Source organism: Panthera leo, chromosome D2 (genome assembly GCF_018350215.1).
Source record: "Panthera leo isolate Ple1 chromosome D2, P.leo_Ple1_pat1.1, whole genome shotgun sequence".
NCBI lineage: Eukaryota > Metazoa > Chordata > Mammalia > Carnivora > Felidae > Panthera > Panthera leo.
This window is the reverse complement of record NC_056689.1, coordinates 75247029-75268198: the sequence shown is the minus strand read 5'-3', so window position 1 is coordinate 75268198 and position 21170 is coordinate 75247029. Positions and strand designations below refer to the sequence as shown.

Here is a 21170-nt window from a genome sequence, read left to right as displayed (position 1 = left end):
GCAATGAGCCACATGTTGCAGATTCAAGGTAAAGATCTACAGAAGCTTTCAGACGATTGAGTCAGTCGTACAAATAATCACAACACAGCACGATAATTATAAGACTGTGCACAAAGTGTGATGGGGAAGGAGTAGCCATTGAGTTGGGGTCCCTGGGAAGATGGCTTGAATGAGACTTGAGGGCTGCCTGAGGGTTGGCCAGTGGTCATGTGGATGGAGGAAGGATGGATGGAGAGTGGTAGAAAATGGCAAGGCCCTTTTGTCATTGCTCTGAGCCTCAGTTTCCCTAACCTGTAACATGGAGAAAATGGCAGTGCCTACTTCATAAAGTCATTATCAGGACTGGAATGATTTCCCTGGGTTAAGTGCCTAGAATATAATTATCCTGGCACATAATATATATTTGATGATGATGATGATGTTGTTGATGATGATGAATTTGATGACCATTATATGCAGATATTTTAAAATGAAAGTATCTTTGAGCCACAAACACATCCTGAACTTTGCTTTGCAGACATCCACAGCAGTGATGGGAGTCCCAGCAGCAGCCACCAGAACCCCAAGAGCACAGCCAAATGGGCAGCCTCTCTGGAGAATCTGCTTGAAGACCCAGAAGGCGTGAAAAGATTTAGGGTTTGCCTTTTTCATTGTTGACCGGGATTGATGCAACCCACGAAGAAGTTTAGATGTCTGTGGGGGAAACACAGGATGTTTTTTTTTTTTTTTTTAACACTGAAAATGTTAAACACTGTTTAACACTGAGAATAAGGACTTCTCAGTTGTCATGGCCGAGATGGCTTTCCTGGATGGCCATGGACCAGAACTGAGGGGCATACACAGACTGTTTCTGGTTTTCATCTGGCTGGATGGGAGCGGGTAGGGGTGATGGGGACGAGGTACCGTGCTCGCTGGCAGAATCTACAAAGAATTTCCAGCTCTGTGACACCTGGGAGGGGGCGGTCTGGGTCTCTCTGATGTGAAGGTTTGTTCCCTTGTGCATTGGGGATTCCCAGGACTCATTATTAATAGAGTGAGAGGGGTGGACAACAGCTAGAAAAGTGAGGTTGAACCCAGAGAGAAGGGTGGATGGATGGGAAGTGTCAGTCCTGCCGGCAAAGAACTGCTCTGGCTCGCAGAAACCCCAGGTGTCAGAAGACCCGCGTGTGACTTCTGAGAATGCCCGGTATCTGCCTGAGTCCCACCAACTCCTGTTTTTAAGTCTTGGGCCACGTCAGGGCAAGCCCTGATGCTGTCGGTCCCTGTTTTGGTGCCGAGGGAGGGGTGACGGGCTGGTCTACTGCCATTCCCGGACACCAGGCCATTGCGAGCCCTGTCTGGATCTCACGGAGGACGCTTTCCTGCACACAGCGGGATAACAGGGTGTACTGCTAACTCCCCAGCGTCTGCCAAATGAAAACTCACCTCCAACTTAAAATCGTTTTCATCGTGGCATTTTCAGACATGCTTAATAGGTTTTCTTTTCTTTTGTTTAAATAAATGGGGCTGATTTTAGAGGAATGTACTTTGTCTAAACACTGTCTGGAAGGAACTAATATATCTCCCACTTTAATTTACTCTTTGGTAATTTATTGCCAGCTTAGCCTTAGTGAGTAGATTCTTGCTTCATTTTTACTCTTCCTCACAATGTCAAAGTCATTAAGTTCAAATGCGTATGAAATTCTAGCTTTAACATTAAACATGCACTTTGTTTTTCAGGATGGAGTTTTTCGCAGGGTGACTGCACCATACTCATTTGTTGAATTTTGCCAAACCAGTCCTTGGAGAGAAACACATTATTTGTTTGTTTGTTTGTTTGTTTGTTGTTAAAGTGAAATACTGCTTGATGTTGTTTCTTCTTTTTATCCACAGGAATTTTTAAAAAAGGAATTCAGTGAAGAAAATGTTTTATTTTGGCTAGCGTGTGAAGATTTTAAGAAAACACAGGATAAGAAGCAGGTATTTCTTCCAGTCTGTAATCACATTCTTGATAATTTTTTCTCTCCTTATAAAGTTCAGCTGCCTTGGGGTGCCTGGGGGGCTCAGTCAGTTAAGCATCCGACTTTGGCTCAGGTCATGATCTCACGGTTCGTGGGTTCAAACCGTGCGTCGGGCTCTGTGCTGATAGTTCAGAGCCTGGAGTCTGCTTCAGATTCTGTGTCTCACTCTCTGTCTGCCCCTCCCCTGCCTGCGCTCTGTTTCCCTCTGTCTCTCAAAAATGAATAAACGTTAAAAAAGAATTAAAAAAAAATAGTTCAGCTGCCTTTCCAATAGACTTTGAAATTGCCTAAAGAGGGGTGCCTGCCTGGGTGGCTCAGTCGGTTAAGTGTCCGACTTCAGCTCAGGTCACGATCTTAATGGTTCGTGAGTTCCAGCCCCGTGTTGGGCTCTGTGCTGACAGCTCAGAGCTCGGAGCCTGGAGTCGGCTTCGGATTCTGCCTCTCTCTCTGCCCCTCCCCCACTCGAGCACACACATGCGCGCACAACATGCTCTCTCTCTCAAAAATAATAAACATTAAAAAATTGTTTAAGAAGAAAAGAAATTGCCTAAAGAAATCAGATCCATACTGGATTTGGGGAAAGACTGAAGCTTCAGATTAGGTCTCTTGGGTGGATCAAATATTAATCGTTTTAAAAAGTGTGTTAATTTTTGAATGGAGCAGTTCAGACGGACAAATATTTAAAGCAAAAATGACAATTTATGTCGTTTCAAGTTCATCATCGCACACGGTTTTTTTCTTCATGAATAAGTTACGAGGATGCTTCCCAGAGTTGGACGTGTTGGCATTTTGTACGGATGTAGTAAAACGCTAAGCAGATGTGTGGCAATAAAAGTGGTACTCGAATCAGATAGATTGTCAATTATTCAACGTATCTTTACAAAACATCCTGCCGTTGGCAGGGGTCCCGCAGAGAGAGTTTCTGACTGTTCTCCTGGGTATGTGTGTGCTCTCTGCAGGAGGTCGCCTTTAATTCTGACGTCAGTGGATTTCCTGTCCTTGAAGGTTGAGTGCGAGGGGAGGTGGAGGAGATTATGGGGAAGGAGGCCTGTGGATCGGGTGTGTTCGTGAAGCCTGTGCCTGTGTATGTCTCAGAGGCTCCCAGCTAAATGCCTACAGGGGCTGGTGAGGAACATGAATCCGCAAGGCTTTTGGTGTGAGGCTATAGGGAGTAGTGGGGACTGGGGCCACTGTGGGCAGCCAGCATTGCCTCCAGCGGCTGCGGCTGAGTGTAGCTGACTTTGGCAGTGAGCACTTGGGGGCCTGTGGCTCTCTGGGCTTCCCCATGCTTCGAGTTCTGCCCACCTACGTCTTCACTTGCCCACCCTTGCCCCCAGAACCCTGAGGGGCGGGCCTTTCTTCCTGAGGCCCCTTCTACCTTCTTCAGCCCGGTACTGCCTGGTTTTCCAGAGAAATCGGGCGTTCAGATTCTTATGGAACCACTCGATTCTATAAATGTTGGAACTGATTTTCAAAAGATGGAAAACCTTGCCTGCCAAACGAAACACATCCCTGGGCAGATGCAGCCTGTGGGCTGCCGGTCTTGAGCCTCTGTCTCCAAAAGCCGGACTCCACGAGGCCGGCAGCCGTTATGTGTTTGTAGACGACAACTTGGAAAGTGTTCATCACTGGTTTATTCAAAGCCTTTTCCTGACTCAGACACACTTCTCCAAAGATGGAGCAAAGGGGCCTTCTTTCCGCTGCTTTCCTCTCAGTGGGGGCAAGGACGGATGCTAAGATTTGTTCTCTTTAGCTCACATTTCTTAGGTCAGCCTAGAAAGCCTTCCCAGGCAGGACTCTTGGCATTTGCTTCTTTCAGGCTTCTTCTCCTCCTTGGATGACTTTGTCTGAGCCTCCTGGGTGGTGAATGGCCTCTGGGGAAAAGGGAGCAGATGGTCTGGCCTGCCTTGGAAAGCTAAGATGCCACCCTGGAGCCGGAAGCACTCAGTTTCCCTTTGGCCCCATATCCAGGACAGGGCCCAGGGACCACTGTTCATAAATGCTGCACTGTGTAATTGATTTGCCCAGCCTCAGTCTAAAACCCGGGCTGACAGTCAAGCAGGCAAACAGATGATGTTCATTTTTCTGCCGTATTCTTTGTGTGTTGAGGGTGAGGGGGGCCTACAGATCAGCCAGCCCTCTCCCCTGGCCCCCCTGCCACGTTGTCCTCATCAGGAGGCTGAGATCCCCCTGTGGCTGAGCTGGGACTTGGACCAGCGTTCTGAGGTCCCCCAAGCTGCTCTCCCTGCACACCGGGCTGGTCTGTCCTTTGGTTCAGCCGAGTTGACCTGATCTTTGTGGAATGCCCGCTCAGGGCCAGGCCTTGTGAAGAGACAGCCAGGGACAAGACAGATGAGCTACTTTAGGGAACAGGCATCGATTGGCAAAGCAACTTGTTAAATAAGCCTTGCCAAGTGTGCTGAGCAGAGAAATGGGAAGTGTGGGTTCTGTGGGAGCACAGGTGGGGGTCGGTGGGGAAGGTAACACCAAAGTGGACTTTGGGGGTCGGGGTAGTGTTCCTGGAAGAGGGGCCAGCATGTGAGGAGGAAGGCCTGGCGAGAAGGGCGAAGGAAGAATGGGTGGCGGGACAGTGGTGCTTGAGGGGCAGGGTGGTTCTGCTGTGTGTGAGGCTGGGGAGGGAGGGGAGCCCACACCTGGAGAGCCTGGGGCCAAGGTGGACACTGGAAAGCCCCCAGTGTCGGGTTGCACATCCACACCCTACAGACAGAGCTTCCAGAATCTGGGAGCCCCTCGCCACACTCCTTCTCCCGGTGCCCAGCCTAAAACCCCTTGGAGGTTTAGTGTCCTTAAGCCTGGAACGTGCCTGGAGATTGGTCTGGGGCAGTGAATGCAGATGGTGTTGGGAAGGAAGGGAGGAAGGAAGGAAGGGAGGGAGGGAGGGAGGGAGGGAGGGAGGGAGAGAGGAAGCATCAGTGAGGCCCGTGTGGCTCAGTCGTCAGTCTGGGTTATCACACTGAGCCTCATGACTGGCCCCATCCTTCCAGATGTGTGGGCTGTGGTTTGGGAGGTTACACAGAAGTTGCCGAGGCTGCCCAGCTTGGTGCAGACCCAGGTCTCCGACTGCAGGGCTTGGGTATTCTCTAGTGCGTCTGGCTACAGGGGAAGTAAAACCAGGAATAAACTCTAAATCACTAATTTTAAAAAGTGGAGGGTGGGAAGTGGGCCCAAGCGAATTTCACAAGACTTGTCACGTCTGGTCCAGCGGGGAGTCTGTGGAGGGGGTAACTCTACAGTGAGCCAAGGTGGTGGCAGGATGGATGCGAATCTTACTTTGCCTCTTTTTATGTATTTTTTTTAATGTGTATTTATTTTGAAAGAGAGAGCACAAGTTGGGGTGAGGGGCAGGAGGAGAGAGAAAGAGAGGGAGGGAGAATCCCAAGCAGGCTCCACGTTCAGCCCAATGTGGGGCTTGATCTCATGCCCCTAGGATCGTGACCTGAGCCGAAATCAAGAATCGGACGTCCAAGTGACTGAGCCGCCCAGGTGCCCCTGCCCCATTATTTTAAATAGGACCCGTGCTGGCTTGTTTTTTCATGCTTTTACTAGGATTATCCAGCTAGAACTCTCCAGAGCACTTACCAACTTTTTTGGCATCTTGTGTGTATAATTTCTTTATTTCCTTTCGATACTGTCTTCTCGTCCCTCTATCATGCAGGCTCTGTGGGTCTGAGATGGTTGTCTGTTTTCTCCCCACTGTCTCCAAGTACCCAGAGCAGCCTGGTGCAGTGTGGACTTCTGGTTCTCCCCACTCAGGTCAGCTGGCACCTGAGGACCCACTAGGGATGGGAGCCCACCCCCCTCCCCCTCCCCTCACACTGCAGTTACAGCCTTAGGGACGGACATGTATTCTCAGAACTCCAAACAGTGGAACAGTGCTGTGCTCCCGCTGTCTTCCCTGGCCTGTGCTTCGCCTCCTGGCAGGCCCCTTAGATCGGGACGGTCTTGACACTGTGCATGTGTGGCAGGGATGCTGGGCTTTAGGAAGTTGGGAGGGTGACGCCCCACACCTCTGCCCTCCTTGGGATTCCTGGGGTGGTTGTACCTTTTGGGGTGTTCATACTCAGGCAGCGTTTAAAGCTCTTCTCTCCCTTCCCAATGTCTTTATGGCTTGAAATTTTTCTATCAAGTGCCTCTTCCCCGTGCATTATCATGAGAGATGGGTCTGTCTTCTAAAACCAAGCAGCACTGGGGCGCCTGGGTGGCTCAGTCGGTTAAGCGTCCGATTTTGGCTCGGGTCATGATCTTGCAGTTTGTGAGTTTGAGCCCCACGTCGGGCTCTGTGCTGACAGCTCAGAGCCTGGAGCCTGCTTCATGTTCTGTGTCTCCCTCTTTCTGCCCCTCCCCTGCTCACACTGTGTCTTTCTCTCTCTCTCTCAAAAATAAATGAACATTAAAAAGAAATTTAAAAAAAAAACAGGGAGCATTTATGAGTTATAAAACTTCAGGAAAAGCTGCAACCAAGTGTTCATTCTTTGGGTATCCCTGGATTCCTTCCTTCCTTCATTCATTCCTTCACTCATTCATTCATCTGGCAGCATGTGCACACTGGGCTTGTTCACTGTGTGACAGAGATTGAGATGGATATGGCGGTTTGTACAGATTTGCAAAAGCCATTGCTCCAAGAGGAACTTGCACTGGCAATTAAGTATAATGATACCTTGCATTTTTACAGTGTTTTAGAATTACAGGGTTATGGGGAAAGGGGTCTATGGTATTTATGATTTTTATCGTATATTATTTAACACTAAAATTTGATCCAGGATTCAGAGTGTTTGAGCTTCTTATTTAAAGTACCAGTGAAGGTTTTTCTAAAAGGCTAAATGCCATATTCTTTATTAAAAAAGAAATTATTGGGGGCGCCTGGGTGGCTCCGTCGGTTGGGCGTCCGACTTCGGCTCAGGGCATGATCTCACGGCTCGTGAGCTTGAGCCCCGCATCGGGCTCTGTGCTGACAGTTCAGAGCCCGGAGCCTGCTTCAGATTCTGTATCTCCCTCTCTCTCTGCCCCTCCCCTGTTCATGCTCTGTCTCTCTCTTTCTCTCAAAAATAAATAAACATTAAAAAAATTTAAAAAAAATATTTAAAAATCCAAAAGTGGGGACGCCTGGCTGGCTCGGGCGGTTGAGCATCCAGCTCTTGGTTTCAGCTCAGGTCATGGTCTCATGATTGATGGGATCAAGCCCCAAGTTGGGCTCCGAGCTGACAGCACGGAGCCTGCCTGGGATTCTCTTTCTCCCTCTCTCTCTCTCCCCTCCCCTGCTCTTGCTTGCTCTCTCTCTCTCAAAATAAATAAACAGACTTAAAAAAAAAAAAACTAAATAAAAATTCAAAAGTGACCCATGTTCCTTCAGGAGTAAGATGGGCTGATTCCCTCTACCCCACAGCATCCCCCCAGATTTCATTCTCCCTGTGGTTCGGGCTGTGCCTTTCAGCATGAACTTGGCTGGGTCCGGGCTGGTCTGACCGGAGCTCAGCTGCTCCCGGTGTGGTTGAGGTCTGGCATTGGCCTGCCCTGTGCCCCTGTTCCTTCTGAGCTAACTCAGCACTTTTGGATGCTATCTACCAGCTTCCTCTTGCTATAGCTAAGCTTTCACTCACATCGCTGTTGACTGTATTTTCACGGTTAAGACTATTCTTTCTTGTCTGCTGCTGAGCCGAAGGGCTCAGGTCATGATCTCACGGTTCGTGGGTTTGAGCCCTGCGTGGGGCTCTGTGCTGACAACTCAGAGCCTAGAGCCTGGAGCCTGCTTCGGGTTCTGTCCCTCCCCTCTCTGCCCCTCCCCTGTTCATGCTCTCTCTCTCTCTCTCTCAAAAATAAATAAACGTGAAAAACATCATAATCTCCAGTAGCCCTCTGAAACGCTTCTCAACAGTGTTGCATGGGCTCGGGCCTCTTGGTTTATCTCTGCAGCTGGAGTTCACCCAGGGCCATCCTCTTCTGACCACAGCTCCCACCCAGGCATCCCCGGGTCTTCCTCAGCCGCCACCAGCATCCCCTGGCCCCTCGGCTGCTTCGGGGACCCAGACCCTCCTCCATCCTGAGTCACTCCCTCATTCTGGTGCAGCACGGCCAGCAGTAGCTTCTTGAGACAGGGGACGTGACAGGTGGACATTTATAGATCCGGTTGAGTGAATTTTTTTCTACTTTCCCCATTCACTGATAATGTGATAGAACACAGCATTGAATTCTAGGTTGAAAGTCCCTCAGAACTTCGAAAACACTGTCCCTTTGTCTTCCGTTTTTGTCAGGAGTTAGAATTTTATATGTAACCTGTTTGGTTTCTTTTGCTTTTCTCTCCTCGGGAATAGTATAGGTTCTTTTCATCACTGATATTCTTTTTTTTTTTTTTTTTTTTAATATTTTATTGTTAAGTAATCTCCACAACCAACATGGGGCTCAAACTCAGAACCCTGAAATCAAGAGTCACGTGCTCCACCAACTGAGCCAGTCAGGCACTCCCGTCACCAATATTCTAAAACTGTACAGTCAGAGGCTTGGGGGTGGGGTGGGGTTCCTTTACCGTGTGGGTACTTGGTGGAGCCTTTCTTTTTTTTTTTTTTTTTTTTAATTTTTTTTTTTTTTCAACGTTTTTTTTTTATTTATTTTTGGGACAGAGAGAGACAGAGCATGAACGGGGGAGGGGCAGAGAGAGAGGGAGACACAGAATCGGAAACAGGCTCCAGGCTCCGAGCCATCAGCCCAGAGCCTGACGCGGGGCTCGAACTCACGGACCGCGAGATCGTGACCTGGCTGAAGTCGGACGCTTAACCGACTGCGCCACCCAGGCGCCCCTGGTGGAGCCTTTCAATGTGGCAGTGTGCAGTTCTGGGGAATGCTGTGTTATTATGTTTATCGTTACCTTTTTGACTCCTTTCCCTCCACTTTCTCTGGCCTCTTTCCCAATGATGGTTCTCCCCAGCCTGGACTGAGCCCTTCATTTTATCTTTTTTCCCCCTCCTATTTTTTTTTTTTTTTTTTTTTTTTTAATCTCTTTGGCTGTTAGTTCCTACTTCTCTTTTGGAGATTTCAACTTCATTTCCACATCCTTCTGTAGAATTTTTTTCTGCTTTTATTTTCTCTAGACTGGGGCCCCCCGTAGTATCTTCCTGGTGGCCACAAGCCTGATATGCTTACAAACCATACGTATCTCCAATGCATTGGGTTCGGACGATTTTGCTGGTAGGCCTATGGTAGAATTCCATTTAACTGTTTGGTGTCTCATCTTTGTCCTCTTCATGCCTCTGTTCTGCAGCTTTCCTGAGTCAATATTTTTCTTTCTTCCTTTCTTCCTTCCTCCTTCCCTTCCTTCCTTTCTTCTTTCCTTCCTTCCTTTCTTCTTTCCTTCCTTCCTTCCTTCCTTCCTTCCTTCCTTCCTTCCTTCCTTCCTTCCTTCCTTCTTTTCAGTAGGTTCCATGCTGGATGTGGAGCCCAGTGGAGGGGGCTTGAACTCACAACCCTGAGATCAAGACCTGAGCTGATATCAAGAGTCAGACACTCAACTGACTGAGCCACACAGGCAACCCCCCCCCCCAACCCCCACCCACCCTGAGTCAATTTCTGTAGAGGAGAAAAGTCTAGCCTCCCATGGAGAAGGGACGGGGATAACAGCTCAGGGTTGGGGGCTCAGAGACTTGGGAGTCTAGCGGCTTCTTTCTGCTGTCCTCCTTATCCCTCCCGTCTGGGTTACCTGATGCCCCGAGTTCCTGCCATTTTCAGACCTTCCTTGCCGGCACTCCCTCCCCACGCCTGCAGGTAAAGGTTTGTTCTTGTTGCTTTCTGCAGAGTCATCTGCTGTCCCTCCAACTGCTTTCCATTTCCTGAGCCAGTTCTCGGAAATATTCTCGAATCATCTGCTTGATATTTTCTTTGCCTCATTCTTTGTCTGAAGCTGATATGACTGAAGGTAGTGGCTCGACCCTTTATTTCTCTCGTGTGGCCTCTCCCGTTGTCTGCATCTCTGGCAGAGCAGCGGGAGTGGAGAACGGGCCAGGTGGATATGTGCGTGAGGCAGAGTGAATAGATCTTGGTGACAGGTGTTGGGGACCGTGGGTCCCAGCTTCTGGGAATAGAGATTACAGGACCCGCTGGCCAGGATGGGCCACTTCATTCCTTGCTGTTAAGCTGGAGGTGTCTGCGGGACATCCAGCCCCACGTTTCTAGAGATCAGTTGGCTCTATATGGTCAGTAGGTTGAGGGGAGAGGGTGGGCTGAAATCTTGGGAGAGCATGTGGTTAGGAAAGCAGTCTTCCTAGGGCAGAAGTCCGGGAACCCTGGAATTTATGGGGGAACAGAGAGACAGGAGCCTACAAAGGAGACAGATAGAAACAGGAAGGTGTTAGAGGATCCCGAGAGGGTGGCCAGCGGCCAGAGAGCGAACCAGAAGAAGGTCTGAGGGGCTTAGGCACCGGTGCCCATCAGTGAGCTGCTGGGAGGCCCAGCTGGCAGGTGGGAGGAAGCCAGGCTGAGTGGGTTGAGGAGGGAGGGGCGGCACAGAGAAAATGGAGACACAAAATGCACGCTCTTCCTTGGAGATGTTTCAACCAGAAGTCATGAGTGGGGAAGTCATCGACTCCAGGGGCACGTGGAGTAGAAGGAGGTTTTGTTTTATTTTCCCAATGGAAAAAGTTTCAGCTCACTTAATGGATGAGGACGAGGAGCCAGACCATACGAAGCAACAATCTTCTGAGCTTCACAGTGCTGCTGCCTTGTCCTTCTTCTGGGTAGATTTCTGGGGCTGACGTTAAAGCGAACTTGCTTCTCCTAACCATGCATTTGTGGGGAGTGGCGTTTGACTGCTGACTTCTGCCCGAGCACTGTTATGGCTGATGCATTGCCAGGCAAGAAGAAGGGCCCCAGACTCTCGGGGTGGCTGGGAGAAGCTCCTGTGAGTGTAGATGTGCCCACAGGCAGTCCTCAGGTTGATGTCAGGAGTCGTCAGAGGGGCCCAGGTGGGGCAGGGCCAGATGCTGGGCAGGGGTGCTGTCTGCAGGGCAGGTGCTGTGGCGGAGGCCGTAAAGGCTGGAGAAGAGAAGCTGGCCATCACAACCAGAGCCGTAGGCCCTGGCAGCTCCCCAGGGGTGGATGTTCTGTTCCTGTTCCAACAGGAGCTAGGATAGGGTTAACAAAGCTATGGAACATCTACCAGAATAACTCGAGAGACCTGGTTCTTCTTTTTTGTTAAGATTCTCAGCATGGACACCAGGCCTTCCCGTGACTGGCTTGTGGTCTGCAGTCTGAGGGTTTCCCTTTTCAGTCACGCTTCCTATCCTGGCCCAGATAAGCTCTGCTACTGCAGCCGGTCCCCTATATGTGTTCAGTCGGAGGTGGGGGCAGCCATGGGCCGGGTCAGCCCTGGGCTGGGTGCCTCGGGGACCCCACACCGTTCCCAGACAGACTCAGGAGCGGTGGCTGGGGACCTCTGGGTGGTGCTGAGCCACCCAGAGCTTGGATACCTACAGGCCCCCCAACCCGCCTCCTCTCCCAATTCCACCACCTCTCCCGCCCCCCGCCCCTCCAAGCCTCAGGCTACTCATTGCACTTCTCCTTTGCAGAAGACCCAGGATAGCCTGGACTCATCTGGAAAACGTGTGTGTGTATGTGTGTGAATGTTCAAGGGGGAGGGGAGACCCAAAGAGATTTCTATTTCCAGAGCTCTGCATGGAGTTCACCAGACTAGCTGAAATTTCGTGTACTTTCGCAAAGTATTGTTCAAGCAGGAAGTGGTTTTCCAAGAATGTTCCTCCCTGACGGAGTGTGGGGTGGGAGTGAGGCTCACGACTTTGTGGAGTGGGGGTCTTTGAAAGGCAAGCAACTCCAAAGTTCTGCCCTATCTGGGTCTCTGATCATCTCCAGGCCTGTCCCTCGGAATAGCCATGGTTAACTTAAGCTGCGTCATTGAGTTTGGCATCAATTAATTGTTCACAGTAATAGTTGATCGAGAAATGACACCATGGCCTTGGGCGTTGGCCCCCACATAGGTAGTCTTCCTGCATATACAGCCCAGACTTTCTGGAGGACCCGATGGTCAGGCCTCGGCCCCATGGCGTCTTTTGTCAACAAGTGCCTGGAACCAAAATAGGTTACAGAACTGCCTTCTCCCTCCTTTCAAGCACCAGGCAGTGAAGCCTTCTGGTGGTTTCTATAAGGCCAAAGGTTTCCAGAGCCTGGGCTTTCTGAGCCAAGCTCTGCAGCCTATGTGGGATCCCAGATGGGCTCTCTGGAGAGAATGGCAGTTTTTTAGGCCCCACGAAGCCCCCGTGGCCCCTCCTCCCCCGCCCCCATCATGGCTCCGTGGCTGCATGTCCGAAGCATTTGTTTCCAGCTCTGGGGGGTGAAGTACTAGTCAGGCTGTAATGTTCAGAGAACCAACCCCCATCTTTGCTGCCAGCGAGGTGCCTCCTTTCTTTGGGAGAAAATAGAACCCTCCGGGGACGCCCTGCTGTTTTCAAGACAGAGCACTTACCGTGAGTGTTTTTGTTTGCTCCAGCCACGTAGGTTTTCATTGCAACGTGAGTGCCGATGGGTGCCCCTCGTCCAGCTGTGCTCACAAGCCTTTTAAGGGCCTGCATCTACTTAGGACTGATGCTTTCCAGCGGGACTGCTCTCAGTGTGAGCAGCGAACATTCTCCCCTTTGCTTATGCCCACATCCCAGTACCAAAGAATCCGTGTCCTGGAATGTGACAGACTGTATACCTGGAGGGGGTGATGTATCTCACCAGGCGTGGAATTGGGGGGATGCAAGGCTTTGGAGCCAAATAGCCCCCAGTCTCCCTGCAGTCTCCTCAAATAAGCCACATAACCTCTCCTCTGTGTCCTCATCACGGAAGTGGCTCCAACAGGAAGTGACACTCTGCTGGATGCTCAGGGCTGTAAAACCCCTAGCATGTGTCTGGGGCATAGTAGGTGCTAGATAACCGATTGGGATCTGTGTGCATGGTTTTACTTGCTTTTAAATTGTGGTAAAATACACACAGCATAAATCTTACCACTTAATCGCTTTTTAGGGCTCTCGTTTTTGCTGTTTTAATCATCTTAAAGTACACCATTCAGCAGCATTAAGTACATTCTCAATGTGGTAGAGCCATCACCACCATCCAGTTCCAGAACTTTTTTATCACCCTAAAGAGAAACCTCTTACCCATTTGCAGTCACTTTCCATCTCCCCCTTCCCCCAGCCCTGGACAACCACTCATCTTTCTGTCCCTATGGATTTGCCTGTTCTGGCTATTTAATACACATGGAACCGTGTAGTATATGGCCTTTAGTCACTGGCTTCTTTCACTCGGCATAATGTTTCCAAGGTTATTCCGTGCTGTATCCTGTATCAGAACTTCATTTCTTTTTATGATTGAACAATATATGAATGATTGAGTCCTTAATTTGGAGACTTCACAGGACTGTCCTGAATGGTGTAGAATTGTCATTCACTCTGGGCCAGGATTCTTTCTGTCTTCATTTCCGAATGGATAGTGTAGCAATTTCCAGACTGGAGGTGTGGGTACAGATGCATGGAAGGAGGGAGGGAAGGGGCTAGGCCAAGCATGAGCCCTCCCAGGTAGAGCTTAGCTCCGAGGCAGCAGCCAGAGCCCCCAGGGGCTACGAAGCTGCTTCTCTTGCAGCAACGGCAAGTTCTGGGCCTGGCCAGAGTAGAGAACCCGGCTCGGGTGGGAAGGGCTGGGCTCTCAGATAACAGGCTCCCTGTGTCTCCTCCAGATGCAGGAAAAGGCAAAAGAGATCTACATGACCTTTCTGTCCAGTAAGGCCTCATCGCAAGTCAACGTGGAGGGGCAGTCCCGGCTCAATGAGAAGATACTGGAAGAACCACACCCACTGATGTTCCAGAAACTCCAGGACCAGGTAACCTAACTTTCCTACCTGCATCTTGATTTGACATTTATTCCCAGGCTGGAAGAGTTCAGTTAAAACTAAATGTTAGACACCCCAGAAGCTGCCCCCTCCAGCTGGGTAAACTGAGGCACGCTGAAGGGCCATGGTCAGTGAACAAGAGGAGACTAGAATGCCAGGCTCAGAATCTGATCCATAGGAACCTCCCTCAGGCCTGCTTACTTTTGGTCTACACACAGTTTGAACCAACAGGGTTATCTGCCTTCTCAACCCAGATTAAAAGGGAGGTGGAGCTATCTGAGGAGCCCACACTGAGGAAGCAGCATGTAACTGCTGAAGGTAGGAACAGACGGAAAAATCTAGAAAGCAACACTCAAAGCGGTAGGGGACCTGAGGCTGTTTTTATGCAAATATCTACACATTGCCGCCTATTTCTGGTGGCCCAAGACCATAAGCTAGTTCATAATGAGGCTCCTGAGTTACAATGAAAAGGTTAATGTTTGGCACGTTATTCCATTTAAAGCAGGAAAAATTGAGTTTAAAAAATGGACCTCTGAGGGCTAAATTAGTTTTCTGGCAAGCTTTTTTTATGAGATATGCCAGTGGTAATAGGAAAAGGGATGAAAATACACTCCAGAGATTTCTTAGACGGGAATTTGCAGATGTGACTATTCAGAGGGTGCTCCGTTCTTATAAAATGTTATCTGCACACTTGTAGGTGATGGAACGCAGACGAACATCCAACTTCTGCTGACCCTAGCCTTACTGAGGGGGGCGAAGGCCTTCCTTGGCACACAGTTGGAAATTAGCTTTTAGCTTAATTCAGCAGCCCTCAAAGGTGAGCAAGCCCATCTGGAGGGCTTGCTAAAACAGACCTGGGCCCCACCCCCAGAGGTAATCTTCAACTTTCGTGGTTCCCAGGTGGCCTGAGACTTTGCCTTCCTAACAAGGTCTCTGATGCTCCAGGTCCTGGGACTGCAATCTAAGAACCGTGCAATGCATTGGTTGGCCCTTTTTTGATCGCCTGGAGGGTGCACAAGCCCAGAGCATGTCCCAGCACCCAGGACGCCCCATCTTTCCTCAGCATCAGATTAGGAAACAAGTACACAGGTAGAAAATACAAATATGACAAGTGGTTTGGCAGTGTTTTCCAACCGACACAGTGGCAGGTGCAAATTCCGCGTGAATCCTGAATGAAATTTTGGCATTGAAGGAAGTCCAGTGAGTGTGGGAGCCGTGCTGAGGGCTTCCTGGAGGTGGTGGTTTGGAACCAATGGGAAGGATGCCACGGACATGGATTTATGGAGGGAAAGGAAGCAGAGTATATAGTGAAAAGGCAATTTGTGGCTGTAGCCGTCTAAGGATATCTATCCTACCTGGACCTCAGAGTCTTTTAAAGCTCCCTAGGGTACTTTAAAGTACAGCTAAAGGGGCGCCTGGGTGGCTCAGTCAGTTGAGCACCCGACTCTTGCTTTTGGCTCGGGTCATGATCTCACGGTTGATGAGTTCAAGTCTCGAATTGGGCTCCGTGCTTACAGAGCCTGCTTGGTATTCACTCTCTCACCCTCTCTCTCTCTGCCCTGCCCCTGCCCGCACTTTCTTTCTCTCTCTCTCAAAATAAATAAATAAACCTTAAAGCACAGCCAGGGTTGAGAACCTGTGCTGAACGCCCCATGTTCTAGGTATTGTCAGTACTAACAGTATCTGCTGTTCAGGGGTGCCTGTCAGTGCCTGATGCCCACTTGGCATGTATTCTCTCGTTAATCTCCAGTGAGTATTATTATTATTCCCATTTTGATGATGCGAAACGCGAGGTTCAGGGAGACTGAGTGGTTTGTTATTCCAAAGTCATGCAGGTAGCAGGAAGTGCTGGAGGCCAGATTCATTCTGGTCCACCTGCCTTCAAAGACCGCACTCTCTGTGGCAGGCTCACAGCCTGGAGGGCTCTCCCAGCTCCTCAAAGCCCCAACAGACCAACTGATGCAGACAGATTGGAGGCTGTGTGAATAGACAGTCCCATTTCCTGGGACTGCAGGAGCCAAGGTAGCAGTGAGGAATGCACCAGGCTGACGTCCCTCCACACGGTGGGACCTCGGGCTCCCAAGGACCCAGACCTGCTACAGTTAGGTCTGCAGCACGTCTCGAAATGGGGCTGGGCCTCTGCGAACCGGGCATATGTTGGGAGGAACCACAAGGGACAGAGGCAGATTTTTTTTGTTTTTAAGTGACAAAAATATGTTTTAAGGTTACTTTTATTTACTTAACTATAAAAGGCATACATGCTTAACCAAAGAAGCTTGGGAAATCAAAATATAAAGATGAAAAAAATTCATAATTCCATACCTGGAAAAAAACCCACAAATAACATCTGATCTCTAGATTTTCCCCTCCTTTTCTTTCCTATAAGTACACACATGCACGTGCATGTAACTGTTGTGCCACAATGCAGTTCAGAGTTCTTAATGTAAAGAAAGTATTTTTGTACGCTGTTGTTAAAATTCATTTATTTGAGGGGCGTCTGGATGGCTCAGTTGGTTAAGCGTCCCACTTCGGCTCAGGTCATGATCTCTCAGTCTGTGAGTTCGAGCCCCGCGTCGGGCTCCGTGCTGACGGCTCAGAGCCTGAATCCTGCTTTGGATTCTGTGTCTCCCTCTCTCTCTGCCCCTCCCCCACTCATGCTCACTCGCGCGCTCTCTCTCTCTCTCTCTCTCTCTCTCAAAAATAAACATTAAAAAATTTTATTTATTTGAGAGGGAGAAAGAGGCATTAACTATCTTCCAAAGGTACAACGGGGTGAAAACAAAGTATTTGGACTCTGAGCTGATTCCACAGTGAGTCCCTGGGAAGGGCTTTGGGTTCTGTTTCGCTTCAGAAAACTGCCTCTCAGGGGCCTTGCTGGTAACCATCAACATGTGTGCTCAGCATGGCCTGTGGTTCTCTGCTCCTAGAAGGCCCCCAGGAAGGCCCTGTTTTTCCGAGTGAAGGAGTTGGAAGCTGGGAGGAGCGCATTCGGAACCACAAGATTTCACCTAACTTAAGCCCCCCCTCCCCTCAGCGGCTCTGGCTTCCTTCCATGCTGTTGGCTTCATTGCAATGCCGTCTGAGCAGCCTGCCTCGTGCTCCCGGACACCCCGTTCACCAGGAAGACTCCAGGGAACCTCAGCCCCTTGTCATGGCAGCAGCACTCCAGCCCTGGAGGTGCTGATAGGGCAGCGTGGGCTTTAGGGTGCAGCTGGAACCTGGAAGGGGGACAAATCCTCCCTGAGCAGACCTGACATCCGTGCATCTTCTCGGGTCTTCATTCAAGTCCTATTTACTCTTGGTTTACACACAGTTCTAGCGGGCTCTGGTCCTCAGGTCACGGCGGATTGGACAGCAAGAGGCGACAGCTGACGGGCAGGGAGGAGACAGAAAAGCGAAAGTCAGCATAAAACCGCAGCACAGCGATATCTGGAGCCACCAAGCACGGGGGCCCTCAGCCCCACGCACCGCCCCGGGGGCATCCCTGTGCTGCGGGATGGTGACACCATGAGTGATCCTGATACCCCAGAGCGTCAGGCAAAACTTAAATTGCGGTCAGCGTATTCTGTGAAGAACGGGTTAGACATTTTAATGTCTTAAGTTTGAGATCTTAAGAGAAGTTTGGGGCATAAAACTCTGTTACTCTGAGGGGCGTCTGGGTGGCTCAAGCAGTTGAATGTCCAGCTTCGGCTTAGGTCATGATCTCGAGATTTGTGGTTTCGAGCCCCACATCGTGCTCCGCGCTGGCACTGCAGAGCCTGCTTGGGATTCTCTCCCTCTGTCTTTTTCTCTACCCTCCCCCACTTGCTCGTGAATGTGCTCTCTCTCTCTTTCTCAAATAATTAAACTTTAAACAATTACTTTGAAAACCTATGGAAGTGGAGAGATCCTTCTCTGATTTATTTTATTTATTTTCAATGTTTATTAATTTAGTTTTTGAGAGAGAGAGCAAACCAGGGAGGGGCAGAGGGAGAGAGAAATCCCAAGCAGACTCCATGCCGTCAGCGAGGAGCCTGACATGGGGCTCGAACTCACAGACTGTGAGATCATGGCCTGAGCCGGAACCAGGAGTCGGACATTAAACCTCCTGAGCCACCCAGGTGCCCCTCCTTCTCTGATTTAACTCGGTTCTGCAAACATGGCCCAGTCGTGTACTCAGCACATGCTGGTAAGGCCAGGAGAGATGGGGGTAGTTCTGTGGCTGTTTCCTTGGAACCTCAGCCTAGAATCAAAGGCTGCTGTTGGACAAATTTAAGTTGTGGGAAGCAGGAAGGAGGAGGCGACCTTACAAAGAGTTGGTTTTTTTCAATGAAGTGCTATTTCCTGCAGTGTCTTTTTTTTTTTTTTCTCTTAAAAATGCACTTACTAGCAGGTCTATTTCAGTTGTGGTTGGTTTGCTGGTTATTTGTTCTTTCCTTCACTCCCTTATGCTGCAATATTGAGGGAGAGCCCCGCTATGTGCCGGGCACCGTGTTAGGAACTGTGTGCGCAGCAGGGAAATCGGCATCCGTCTGACCGTGAAGACGGAGGAGAACAGGTGCTATGAAGGAAAGACTACAGGTGATGGGCTAAGAGAGACTGGGAGGGGCCTACTTTGGAGCTAGTGGTCAGGGAGGGCTCCCTGAAGAGGTGACTGAGACCTGAGTGGTCAGGGGAAGACAGGTGCAAAGGCGGCAGGACCTTCCAAGGAGAGGCAACAGCAAGTACAAAGGCCCTGGGGTGGGGATCCACTAGGTGTGTTGGAGGAGGTCAGTGTGGCTGGAAGTAAGTCAGGAGCGACTGGCAGGGGTTAGGCCCCGAGGCTGCGGTAACCAGTTTACTCCCAAGGATTTTGAATGGTAACTATTTATTTATTTATTTATTTATTTATTTATTTATTTAAAAAAATTATTTACAAAATTTTTTAAGTTTAATCATTTTTGGAGAGAGAGAGAGAGACAGAGTATGAGCAGGGGAGGGGCAGAGAGGGAGAGGGAGACACAGAATGTGAAGCAGGCTCCAGGCTCCGAGCTGTTAGCACAGAGCCCGATGCAGGACTCGAACCCACAAACTGTGAGATCATGACCTGAGCTGATCGGATGCTTAACTGACTGAGCCACCCAGGCACCCCTCAAAAAAAAAAATTTTTATGTTTATTTATTTTTGAGAGAGAGAGGCAGACAGACAGACAGACAGAGCATGAGCCCAGGGAGGGGAAGAGGGAGAGGGAGACACAGAGTCCGAAGCAGGCTCCAGGCTCTTAGCCATCAGTACAGAGCCTGACATGGGGCTCGAACCCACAAACCGTGAGATCATGAACTGAACCGAAGTTGAAGGCTTAACCGACCGAGCCAACCATTCAAGCTGCCTCTTGAACGGTCACTATTTATAGACTGTGCCAGTTAGGCTAATAAGATTTGGGCCTCTTAAAAGCTGGGCACCTTGGCTGTGATCCCCGGCTCCAGCTGTACCCGTCCCTCACCAGCCCGTGCAAGAGAGGGATGGTACCTCGGTGCAGGGCCATCTCTACCAGCTGTGAACCTGCAGCCTCCTCACCGAGGCTCATCATCTGTACCCCGATGGCCTGACACCTGCCGTCTTCCCCTCCCCCACTGCCCATCGCTTCCTGGGTGCTGAGCTCAGATTTACTGTCATTGTCACTGTATGTTGGGTTAGCCAGGATGGGGAAGGGGGAGCTCATGTTCCAGTCTGGCCTCCCTCTGGCCCCCGGTGAGTCCGTTTCTTAGTGTGGCCTCTGTGTCCTCATCTGTAACATGGGGTTTTGGCAAGCTCTGTTCCCTCTCGGAGCTGCACAGTGAAGCAGTCTACAAACCTTCAACGTCCATAAACCTTTTTAACCTGACGTTAAAAAGTGGCTGCCTGCTAGCCACCACCTGATTTCCTTAGACCTGATTTTGTCCGCCTTTTCTTCGACTTTAGAATTTAGTAGCTGTGAAACACTGGGCAAGATGCAATCCCTCTGTATGCCTCAGTGTCCTCATTTGTTTTGAAACAGAGGTTACGATAAGGCAGTTGTGAGGGTGAAACGCAGTCGCATCCGTGAAGTGCTTACTTAGTGCTTACTTACTCCGTAAGTATTAACTGCGTGTGTCCTTCGGAACGTCACGTGAAGATAACTTTAATTTCAGGCAGTAGTTCTTTTTCTTTTTTTTTAAGTTTATTTATTTATTTAGAGAGAGAGAGAGTGCGCGCGCATGGGAGCAACAGAGAGAGGGAGGGAGAATCCCAAGCAGGCTCCACACAGCACGGAGCCCGACGTGGGGCTCAAACTCACAAACCGTGAGATCGTGACCTGGGCCGAAAGCAAGAGCTGGACACTTACCCGACTGAGCCACCCAGGCGCCTCTGATTTCGTGCAGTCGTTCTTAACTGGGGATGATACTGGGGAGTGTGTGGAGACCTTTCTGGCTGTCACAGCTGGGGTGGGGGCTCCATTGGCACCTAGCGGGTAGAGGCCAGGATGCTGCTGAATATGGTGACAGGACAGCCCCACACGGGACACAGAGTTCTCTGGCCCAAGGTATCAGTGGTGCTGAGGTGGAGAAATCCTGATATAAATGGACTTCCAGAACCATAGCAGAGTTCACGCAACCTTCCCCTCACGTGCCTCGGGTCCCCAACTAAAAAGCAGCAAAGAATGTATATGTCTGGTTTCCACACTGGAATTCTGGGAAAACATTAAGTTTACACAGTTTACACAGTGCTTTCGTGGGTACCTCTCATTTGACTCTGGAGGAGTCTTGGGGAAGGTGGCACCCGGCACCTCAGTTTACCAGTGAGAGAGTTTGCTCCCTGGGAAGGTGATGTTGACTAGCCTGAGGTCACAGTGCTGGGAGAGGGGGCAACAGCTTGGGCTCAGGGCTTCTGGCACAGCCGGACTCTTCCCACCTCCCCATCACCCCATCACCCCACGGGAACGCGCCTTGCGCAAAGCAGTGGTATTTGTTCTTAGCTCCTCCTGGTCTGGGCCGCCATTTTCCTTTCACACTTGCTTTACAGCGACACTGCCTTTGGCATTGAAAGACCTGCCAGGGCTCTCACCTTCTCCATTCCCACTTCGTCTCCCTGGCTCAGTTGTGCTCTTTTGCACCTCCAGCCTGGCTGATTCTAGAACCTCCCTGTCAGTTACTCAGGTACCGAGAGCCAGTTACAACATGAAGGGATCAAACCGGTCACAGCAGCCTGGCAAGCGTATCTCTGTACAAGAAATGACAACGTCCGTCTGTGCTGGTCTTGTCAGCTCAGTGGGCTGGACCCATGTGTCCTGCTCGCCTGCAGGGCTA

General features: G+C 50.1%; 1 protein-coding gene across 2 annotated transcripts in view; it reads left to right on the top strand.

Moving 5' to 3' along the window:
• Positions 1 to 21170, top strand: part of RGS10 (regulator of G protein signaling 10) — a 41433-nt gene that overhangs the window by 12097 nt on the left and 8166 nt on the right. For both annotated transcript variants that reach the window (XM_042907860.1, XM_042907861.1), the window contains 3 exons: positions 518 to 636; positions 1873 to 1959; positions 13735 to 13878. In XM_042907860.1, the coding sequence (XP_042763794.1) occupies positions 518 to 636; positions 1873 to 1959; positions 13735 to 13878 (350 nt within the window). The remainder of the gene's footprint in view (positions 1 to 517; positions 637 to 1872; positions 1960 to 13734; positions 13879 to 21170) is intronic.